The sequence below is a fragment of the Dipodomys ordii genome, unplaced genomic scaffold, assembly GCF_000151885.1.
Source record: "Dipodomys ordii isolate 6190 unplaced genomic scaffold, Dord_2.0 Scaffold28, whole genome shotgun sequence".
NCBI classification, from domain to species: domain Eukaryota; kingdom Metazoa; phylum Chordata; class Mammalia; order Rodentia; family Heteromyidae; genus Dipodomys; species Dipodomys ordii.
The window spans coordinates 11,130,261-11,141,586 of NW_012267244.1; the positions used below are offsets into that span (position 1 = coordinate 11,130,261).

Genomic DNA, 11,326 nt, shown 5'->3' on the forward strand with positions numbered 1-11,326 from the left:
TTTCTTTCTTTCTTTCTTTCTTTCTTTCTTTCTTTCTTTCTTTCTTTCTTTCTTTCTTTCTTTCTTTCTTTCTTTCTTTCTTTCTTTCTTTTCTTGTCGTGGGACTTAAAACTCTGGGCCTGGTGCTGTCCCTGCACTCTTCAGCTCAAGGCTAGGGCTCTACCATTTGAACCACAGCGCCACTTTTGGTTTTCTGGTGATTAATTGGAGATAAGAATCTCACAGGGGCTGGGAAGGTGGCTCAGTGGTAGAGCGCTTGCCTCGCATGCATGAGGCCCTGGGTTCGATTCCTCAGCACCCCATAAGCAAAAAGAAAAAAGCTGGAAGTGGTGCTGTTGCTCAAGTGGTAGAGTGCTAGCCTTGAGCTGAAGAACTGAGGGACAGCGCCCAGGCACAGAGGTCAGGCCCCACAACCTGACCCAAAAAATTAAAAAAAAAAAAAAGAGTCTCACAAACTTTCCTGCCTGGCTGGCTTTGAACTGTGATCCTCAGATCTCAACCTCCCGAGTTGCTAGGATTGCAGGTGTGAGCCACTGGCACCCGGCTGAGACTGCATTTTTAAGGAACATACCCTGTAACATTGGTTCTGCTTGTCCTCTGGAGAACACTAGGATCAAGTCCTCTCAGGAGGATTGGGATAGGGATGAGACTCAGCCAGGTGGAGGCTGAGACTAGTGAGATCTGAACCTTGCCTGCCAATACCCTGTGTGGAGACTGATTGAACTTCACTTATGTACTTTCTAAATGAATGCACTGACCATCATCTGTGCACCCTAACCAAACTTCAAGTTTTACTAAGTCTTAATGTTGTTTACATAAGTTTATTTTGAACGGGAGTCCCCCCCCCACCCCCACTTTGGCTTCATAGCGTAGAAAAAGGTGAATTTTAACTGTAGTTTCTATCTTTTTCACATCCACTCATGTTTGCACCACACCATGTGGAGTATTAGCATCTTTCAGTTGAGTGGTTCTTAAACCATAAAAAGACACCCCCTTTTTCTTTTTTTTTCAAATTCTTTATTGTGATTAAGTGATTACATAATTTCCCAAATTTCACAGTATTGTGGGATAGTGATGCTTAGTTAAAGTCACAAATACATTCTAGCTTTCATGGGGCAAATTGTCCATCATGATCTATAACATTTATGAGTTCTATGAGCTTTACAATACAGTTATTGCTTTCACATTGGATGATATGTACATTTCTTTTGTTTTGCACAGCATCAGCTGTTCCCTCTTTCCCACTTGTTCACTCCCTCCCATCGCTGCCATTGAGTTGCTTAGTTCATTTTGATCAATGTCCAGTGCAGCTGATGGGTCCTGCTGTTGTATGTTTTTCCCTGATTCCCTCTAGTTCTGTGTCGTCCTCCTGGCTTCCCTCCGGTGTGCACATATATATCATATATGTGATCAGCAGCATGGGGTTATTTAGTAGTGATTCGACCAGATGAGTGGAAGTCCTTTTTTTCTTGAGTCTTGTTAATTTTGTCCTATCACCTTACATTTTGGATTTAACATCCACTTATCAGGGAGACCATGTCCCATTTGTCTCTTTGTTCTTGGCTTACCTCACTCAACATGATTTCTTCTAGCTCCATCCATTTCCCATTATTTTGTTCTTTCTAATGGCTGCATAACATTCCATTGTGTATAGATACCACAATTTTTGAATTCATTCATCTGTGGTGGGATATCTGGTTGTTTCCATATCCTGGCTATTGTGAACAGTGCTGCAATAAACATAGAGGTGCATGTGTCCTTGTTTACTGGTTCCTGTTATTCAGGATAGATACCTAGAAGTGGTATGACTGGGTCATAAGGGAGGTCAATATTTAGCTGTTGGAGGACCCTCCAGACTACTTTCCAAAGTGGTTGTATAAGTGTACATTTCCACCAGCAGTGCAATAGGGTTCCTCTTTCTCTGCATCCTCTCCAGCATTTGTTGTTGGCTGACTTTAGGATGTGGGCCATTCTGACTGGACACCTCCCTTTTCTATCAGGGCTTATGTAGGTTTGACTTCCCTATTTGAAGATTTTAATATATGCTTTTGGGGGATATACTTCGTTGGAAACCACTATTACTTTTGTCACTCCCTTCATTTTTGGATTTGCGTTTTAGGTATTGCTTTCTGTGGCACACATTTCTTAGTAACTACTTGAGTAGAGTGACTGGGTAATAATATACTGTATATTTCACAAAAGCTAAAGAAAGAATCTGCAAAGTTCTCACCACAAACACATGATTAAGTTTTGAGGAAATAGTAAAGCCAAGAGTGGTAACTTAACTCCAGCTACCTAGGTAGTAGAGGGAGGAGGATAGTGGGTTCATTTCAGCCTGGGGAAAATTAACAAGATCCTCCTCCAAAAACAATATCCAAAATTAAAAGGAACTGAGCTCATGGCTCAAATGGTAGAGTACTTGCTGTAAGGACCTAAGTTCAATATCCCATATCACAACAAACAAATCAACTAACCAGCTAACCAGTATACAATATATACTTGTATCAAAACATCACATGGTAACCATAAATTTGTACACTTTTTTATGTCAGTTAAAAGGGGGAGCACAGAAATGGTGGGACAAAGGGTGAACAAATGCACCAGTGATACTCACTAGACACTGTTCAAAATGAACTGTATGACTTGTGGTGTAGAGGGGTATGGGAGGGAAAAAACTGGGAGAAAATAAGGGAAGAGGTGACATTGTTCAAAGAGCAATGTAGTCATTACCTCACTTTAGTAACTGTAGCCCCTTTGTACATCACCTTTACAATTAACAACAACAAGAACAACAACAAAAAAACCTGGGCCTGGTAGTTCACACACTTGGGAGGCTAAAGCAAGAGGATCTTGATTTTGGAATCAACCTGCATAGCAAGAACATGTCTCAACAAACAAACAAAAAAAGCCATAACCAAAACATACTAAATAATTATTCATAGATACTTTACTCATGATAGTAAAATTCTGGAAAGAAACGACATATACATTATTAAATGGGTAAATTAACGATGTAGATCTATGTGATTTAAGTTAGAAAGACGATAACATGAATGCAGTAACATGAATAAATCACTTTCACTTTTGTGAGCGAAGATAAACTATCAAGTGTTGTATGGTCTCATGAAAGTTTAGAAAAGACTGTCTTAGCAGTAGAAAGCTGATCAAGTATTGGAAATGGATGGGGAATGTTAAAGAGTGGGTACAAAGACACATGAATATTTTTTTTTCTTTTTTGTAATGGTACTGGGGCTTGAACTTGGGTCTTGTCACTTAGTTTTTTTTTACTCAAGGCTGGTGCTCTACCATTTGAGCCATATCTCCAGTTCCAGCTTTTTGGGTGGTTAATTGGGGAAAAGAATTTCAAGTACTTTCTTGCCCTGGCTGACTTGGAATAGAGATCCTAGGATATGAGCCTCCTGAATAACTAGGATTACAAGTGTAAGCAACCAATCCCCGCAAAAGTTTTACTGGGGCTTGATTTCACATGGCCTTACACTCTTGCTTAGCTCCTTTTGGTCAAGGCTGTTTCTTTACCAGCCATACCTCCTTCAGACTTTTTGCTGTTCAATTTGAAATAAGAATCTTTTGGATTTATCTGCTGGGACTGTCTATAAACCATGATCCTCAGAGCTCAGTATCCTGAGTAGCTAGGATTACAGGCATGAACCTCCAGTGCCCTAACTAGTTGATGGTTTTAATGATGTGGATTTTAGACTTTAAAAAATTGAGGTAATAAAAAAAATTGAGGTAATTTGTACTGTATAAAAGTTCTAATACCTGTACATATAATTGGTAAAATTTTTGCATTTTTGATTATAACTGCTTTACTGTGATACTATATTAAAGTAACTTTTCTGGTAATAAGATTTAAGCTGTAAGTTTTGTAAACTCTGTTCTTTGAAATTTAAAGTAGGCGTATTTTGAACATGAAAAGTTATACCATTTAACACCACAAGATGTCACTTATGTAAAAATAAAGTTGCTATTCTAATACTGAACACTAGAAAGCTTTAGGTAACTAGATAAGTGAAAAACTTGATAAATAAAAAAAATATACATATGCACATGTGTGCATTTGAAACAAGTATTTGTTTTTGGCAAAGAGGTATGAAAATGTTGTTTATTTAATGTTGTTTGAATTAACTATCTTGATGCTTAACAAAACTTAGTATATAAGATTCATGTAATAATTTGTAATTCATATAGTGAAGGGTGACTTAAAGTGACTCAGTAGAAGTGAATATATTTCGAGGTAAAATTAGGTGTAATGATAAAAAATTTCTCAAATCTTTACTGTTCTGGTGACAAAGAAGAATTTGGGAGGTAGTATATAATTTACGTCAGAATTTTCTGCTGGTCATTATAACAGATATATGAGAGGCTATTACATCACACTGAAACCATACCTCGGACTTTTCTTTTTTCTTTTCTCTGCTCTTCAAAGTTATTAGTTCTCTGTCTGAGTTAGCACAAAAGATATTTGTTATTTGCTGTTGAAGTCTACCTTTTTTGTTCAACAAGAAGTGTAAGACCTTTGGCTTTCATACCAGGATCCTGTTTTTGGTTTCAGAAGGTAGGTCAGGACCTAAAGGTGGTTGGATAGGGACTCTGGCAACTGGGGCTTAAGAGGAACAAACCAAGTTTCCATTAGGACATGAATAAAATTATGTCTGGGACTAGAGGTTGAGCTATCCTAAAAATTGATGTTTTCTTTTTCTTTATTGCTCTTTGTTGTCTCTCCAGGTAACACTGGTGGAGGGAACATTTTTAGTTAAAGAAAAAGTGAATAAGCGGGAGAAGAAAATTATTTTCTTCACATTTTTAAAATTTGGTTCCTGTTTAATTACTTCCATTTTCCCTTACCTCTATGAAGTATTATTATTTTGGTGGTATTGGAGTTTGAACTGAGGTCCTTTTGCTTACAGGTGCTCTGCCACTTGAGCCATGCCCCCCCAGTCATTCTTGCTGTGGTTAATTTTGAGATAGAATCTTGCATTTTGTCCATGCTGGTCTGGATTATGATATTCCTATTTATGCTTTCTACCATAGGAAAAGTGTACAGAGTCATTAAATAAAACAGTGAAATAGCAAAAGTTAGAAGAGAATGAAGTCTCTGGTTCCATTAATTTCTCTCTCTTTTCTGTAACCTGTGCAGTATGGAAGAGCTTGAGAAGTATTGTTTCTAAATTTACTATAGTGAACTTGTATAGCATTTTAATATTTAGTAGCTATATATTTTTCAGATACAGTTCTTATATATTGTTTTATTAATATAGTTTCTATTTTAATTACAAAAGAATAGGTCTCCCACATGTGGTTGTTGTATTAAACTTTATGAGCTGTTTGGAAAGTAAAAGTAAATTTTCTCTCATAATAGATTTTATATCTTTTGTTCTTTTTTGGGAAAAAAATGTTACTTTTTTTTTCTTTTGGCTTAGTGGGGACACATTGGTTCTGAGACTTACACGCAGTATCTCATTCTCCATCCTAGCTTTTTGCTGGTTATTTTGTTTTTGTGTTCAGTACCACAGATTTTTCTGTCTTGACTACCTTCAAACTGAGATTCTCCAGGTATCATCCTAGGATTACAGATGTGAGCCATTGACTCTCAGCTTGCTTAGCTTTTATTTATTTGCTGCATGACAGTTTGTAATATTTAACCTGGTTTTTCAGAAATCTGAAGGCTAGAAGATCAGCTTCTTCGGAGGTTTCTCTGGCTTGCAGGATGGCATCTTCTTGCATTGTCTCTCTCTGTTGTCATTCCTTTGTGTGTGTCTGTGTCCTAATCACTTCTTGTAAGAATACCAGTCATATTGATACAAGCTCACCTGTATATCCCTATTTTAACTTACTTACCTTTTTAGAGTCTCTATCTCCAAACATAGTCAGGTATGAGGTACTGGAGGATATGATCTGAATATACTAATTTCAAGGCAGAGAGAAACAATTTAGCTTATAATGCCCTGATCAATAATTTATTATTATTATTTGTAATACAAGGATTTAAACTGGTCCTTGCACATGCTGAGCAAATGCTGTACCAGTAAGCTGAAACTCCAGCCCTTGTTATTTATTTTGGTAAGTGCTTGCTGCCCACATTAGACTTAAATTTGTAAAATGTTTATGTCTGAGATGAGAATTTGTTAAGGCTAGTATTTGAAGTATAAAAGCTCTTCTGAATAACATTTAAACTTCATCTGAAAAGCTAAGGCTTTATTTGGCGATTATGTTGCATAAAGGTGTTACGTGTGGTATTGATTTTTGTTGCTATATCAACTTTTACTCAAAGATAGTTGAAGGAAAACATGTTTGGTCATTCTTAAAATGAGATTATTTGAAGATCTCAGAAAAACTTGTTTCTGATCAGCTAACATGGCTATTCCCAGAAAATTCTAATACTAGCAGAAAAATTTTAGTTTTGATTCTTTTTAAAATTCTTTTTACTGCCCTAGTGTTTGCTGAAAGATTAATACTTATAAACTAGTAATTTTTGCAAGTAGTTAATGACAACTTAAGATACTATAAGCTGAGTTTCCTGACCGGTTTCCTACAGTAATTTAGAAGGCTTTTCTTTGATGCAGTAAAATAAAATTCAGTGGTTTGATCTCTCTCTCTCTCTCTGTCTCTCTCTGTCTCTTTTTCTTTCCCTTTCCCTCTCTCCCTCCTTCCTCTCACTCCCCGCCCCCTTTTCTTTGCCAGTCCTGGGGCTTGAACTGGGTGCGTTCCCTGAGGTGTTTTTTTTTTTTTTTCCTTCTTTAACTCTACTACTTGAGCCACAGCTCCACTTCTGGCCTTTTCTGAATAGTTTATTGGACATATGAGTCTCATGGATTTTGCTTCCTGGGCCAGCTTCAAACTGCTATCCTCAGATCTCAACCTCCTGAGTAACTAGGATTACAGGTGTGAGCCATTGGTGCTTGGCTGGTTTAAAATATGTAAAATGGTAGCCTATCTATCCAATACCTAATACACTTCTCAAATATAGCATATTTTGAAGAAAGTTCCCTTAAGATAGAGAACATTTACATCATCTTATGAAATACATTGTTTTATTTTCCCTTCTTCTTTACCTTTTCCCAGAGCCCTAGTTAACCACTTATTTGCTTTCTCTCACTTCCAATTAGAATTATAAATGAATCAAGTCATGCCCTTTTTTGTTGGCTTCTTCCATTCAGTATATTGATTTAGTAGTTTAATTCTTTTTCATTGCTGAGTAGTATGTATTAGTAAATAACATTTTGCTGAAAAACATTGATTGTTTCAAGTTGTTTAGTATTATGAATAAATCTACTGTAATTATTTGTGTAAGCCATGTGTAAGCCATATGTTTTTGTTTTTTTTCGGAGAGGGAAGACTGGGTCCCATGCATGTGTGTGTTTAAATTTGTATGAAACTCCTAATTTTCCAGAGTGGTTGTATGCACAGTCTGTCTTAGGCAATCTAAGATTTTTCTAATATGCACCTCAAAACTCATATCCTTTACCCATTACCCAGTTTCAAAACCACTTCTATGTTTTTAGGTACTTGTTACAGCAAATTACTTCTTAGTAGTAAAATCTGCATTAATTTGCTAGAAGTATCATAAGAAAATTCCACAGATTTAGTATCTTAAATAATAAAAAATGACTGCTTATGATTCTAGAAAATGGAAGTCCAAAATCCAGGTGCTTAGTAAGTTTGGTTTCTTCTGCTTCCCCTTTCTTTAGCTTGCAGATGGCTGTGTTTTCACCTTGTTCTCATTTGGTTTTTCCTCTGAGTATATACATCCTTTATAAAGATATCATTTATCTTAGATTACAACCTCAAATTTAGGACCTCATTTAACCTTAATGATCTCTTTAAGGGCTCTATTTCCAAATACAGTCATATTGAGGTTTACGGTGCTAATATGAATTTTGGGAGGAGGGGGATGCATAGCATTGTCTTCTGCCCTATTTAATTTTTTAACTGTTGAATTTAAAGACTTCTCTTTATACTCAAGTTATATGGGTTTGCATATATTTTTGCCATCCTATAACCCAAAATTTTATTATTATTATTTTTTTGTCAGTCATGGGGCCTGAGCTCTGAGCCTGGGCACTATCCCTCAGCTCTTCAACTAAAGGCTAGCGCTCTAGCCCTTAAGCCATAGTGCCACTTTCAGCTTTTTCTGTTTATGTGGTGCTGAGGAATCAAACCCAGGGCCTCATACATGCCAGGTAAGCACTCTACCACTGAGCCACCTTCCCAGCCCAGTCCAAAATTTTAATAGGATGATTCATAGAGTAAGAGATTTATATATATATATATTCTACTTGTTTAGGAAAATTATTGTAGATTACAAATGGCAAATTTTAGTGGGGTAAAGGTGAATTGATAGAATTTTAGGAGAGGATTAATTTATAAGTTAGCCATGACCAAAAAAAACTGTTGGTATGCAGTTCTTTGTTCTCATTTTTGTAACTTCTTAGTAAAGACATTTGTTGTATACTACTTTTAGAGATGTCTTACATAACAAACAACCTTGGAAAAGAAAGAAAGAAAGGTCTTATTCTTGTGTAATACCTTTTAGTGTCCCATCTCCCTCAACGTCCATCCCTCTGATTCTGAGTAGTTTTTGAATCTGTGCTTTGTTTTCTTTCTTATTGCTCATTTCTGTGGTTCATTTCCTCATATTTACATGTTAAAATTTGTTTTATTCTCAGAATTAAGGAGTATTGGGAAGAGGTTTCCTCTTTATGTTCTTTCATGTTTTGGTGGGCTTTATAATAACATAACCATTGATATTTGTAGGATGGAACAAGAAAAACAGGTTTTCTTTATAAATAAAATACAGCTGTCTTTCATTATTTCTAATCTTTATGAAAGTGTTATATCTTTTGTTAAAGTCCAAATATGGGAGTTTGTTTTTCTTCTCATTTGTAATAGGAATGAAGACCTAAAACAAATGTTGGAGAGCAACAAAGACTCAGCTAAGTTGGAGGCTATGAAACGGATTGTTGGGGTAGGTAAAATACTAGATTATTTTTTAATTAAAGAATAGATATTTTGTTAATTATGTTAAATAATATGTAAATAATATTCATTTGCTCTTTAAGGGGTGGCTTAAGTTGTTGATTGCTTGTCTAACAAGTAAATCAGTGTAGTTCAATCCCCACTATTGTACATACACATACACAAATAAGATTATACTTTTTAATAAATTCAGGAAGTATTGAATATCAAAAACCTCACCTATTAGCTGTTTAGCCATTTTAGATATTTCTTCTGTAAGATAGAATTAAACATTTTGAATATAGAATGATTTGACCTCATACCAAGAAAGATACTCAAGGATTTATGTGTTATTTCATGATATAAAAGAAATTATGAATTTACTTTTTTATTTTTCAAACTATACTAGTACCAGTAAGAACATCTTACTTAATTTAATAGCCTTGAGATTAGTAAACATTGTTGATGTAATGGTATCTTTTTGGAGGGGGAGGGTTCTACTGGAGTTTGAACTCAGGGCCTGCTGCTTGCTATTTGTCCTTGGGCCACTCTTCCAGCTCCTTTTTATTCTGGTTATTTTTGAGATAGTCTTGCTTTATGTCTGTACAGGGGTGGACTGCAGTCCTTCTATTGTACTTTCCTTTGTTGCTGGGATGAAAAGTATGTGCTATCATCCTAGCCATTGGTTGAGATAGGGAGTCCTGTGAATTGTGTGCCTAGGCTGGCCTTTTTGTCAACACCATTGTTGGTTTTGTTTTTGTTTATTTTAATATAATAACAGAAAAGTGTAGTATCCTTGCATAATTATACAAATAATCCTTGCATAATTATACAAATAAACTCTATTGCAATAAAGAACAAAATGAAGTAAATGTGGCAGAAGTGCCACAAATTAGAGCCTAAATTCCCATTCTTTTCTTGTTATGTTAAATTCCAAACCCCACTTATGAAACACAATTTCAGGTATCAGTAGGAAAAGATAGGAAAGAACTAGTTGTATCTAAAGAGTGAATGTGAATGACATGATTCTTGCTTTCTGGTTTATGCCATTTGGTAATGTTGGGGGGAAATTTTGAGGATCCTCTAAGTTTATTTTTCAATATTAATAACATGAGCAGACAGTTCTTACTTTGCATGAATAGGAAATTCAGGGACCACAATTTAAAGAACACCAGTCTTTCAATAACACAGTTCAAATTTCAGTTACCATGGTAAATTAACTCAGTAATTGCATAATGTACAAACTTTACTACAGCTCTTCAGTCTACAGATTCCTGTTTAAGTTACCGATGTGCATCATGATGATTGACTGATAATTTTATTTCTCTCAAAATATGCCTGCATCTGTTTATTGATCAGATATCAAAGAATGTAGTTGTTTTTGTTTCCCAATGAAAACTTATGTGACATTTTAAAAAATGGATAATAGAAAAATTGGATCAGTAAAGAAGAAAATGAGTAGAAATGAAAAGGGATAATACTGGAAGTGAAATCAGCCAGAATATTAATGGAATTATGCAGAAATAATGAGCTGTGCAAATACAGCTATTAATTTCTGAAAGATACTAACCTTCTAGTAAGAGAAACTTAGAGAAACTTAGTTGAGATAAGCTTATTGATTCAGCGAAGGAAAGAGTTTTTGATACAAAATATGAAGATAGGAGCTGGGAAGGTGGCTCAGTGGTAAAGTGCTTGCCTTGCATGCATGAGGCCCTGGATTCGATTCCTTAGCACCACATAAGCAGAAAAACTGGAAGTGGCGTTGTGGCTCAAATGGTAGAGCACTAGGCTTGAGCTGATGAGCTCAGGGACAGTGCCCAGGCCCAGATTTCAGACCCAAGACCAGACCAAAAAAAAAAAGTATGAAGATGTCTCAGACAAACTGATGCTGGAAAAAACTCCACATTAATTGAAGAAATTCTTAACAGATAATTAACACCATTGAAAGAGAAAAAGATAAAACATTAGACCTTAATGCATACATAGAAAGAACTATGAGTTTATAATAGTAAAGAAAAGATGACTGCTCTGCTCACTATTGTAAATTAAATAATAAAAAGACAGCAAGTCCTCTTTAAAGTTTTTTTATTTATTAATTTTGTTGGTCATGGGCCTGGGCACTGTCCCTCAGCTCTTCAGCTCAAGCCTAGTGCTCTACCATTTGAGCCACAGCGCCACTTCCTGTTTTCTGGTGGTTAATTGGAGATAATAGTCTCTTGGACTTTCCTGCCCAGGCTGGCTTTGAACTGTGATCCTCAGATCTCAACCTCCTAACAGCTAGGATTACAGGCATGAGCTACCGGTGCCCTGCTTAAAGTTTTTTTGTTTTTAATCCTTTAATCATCCCTCC

General features: G+C 35.9%; 1 protein-coding gene across 1 annotated transcript in view; it reads left to right on the forward strand.

Moving 5' to 3' along the window:
- The window catches only part of Ap3b1 (adaptor-related protein complex 3, beta 1 subunit), a 245,036-nt gene that overhangs the window by 18,348 nt on the left and 215,362 nt on the right, over positions 1 to 11,326 (forward strand). Inside the window, exon 2 of the mRNA XM_013015820.1 lies at positions 8,911 to 8,986. Coding sequence (XP_012871274.1) covers positions 8,911 to 8,986 — 76 coding nt within the window. The remainder of the gene's footprint in view (positions 1 to 8,910; positions 8,987 to 11,326) is intronic.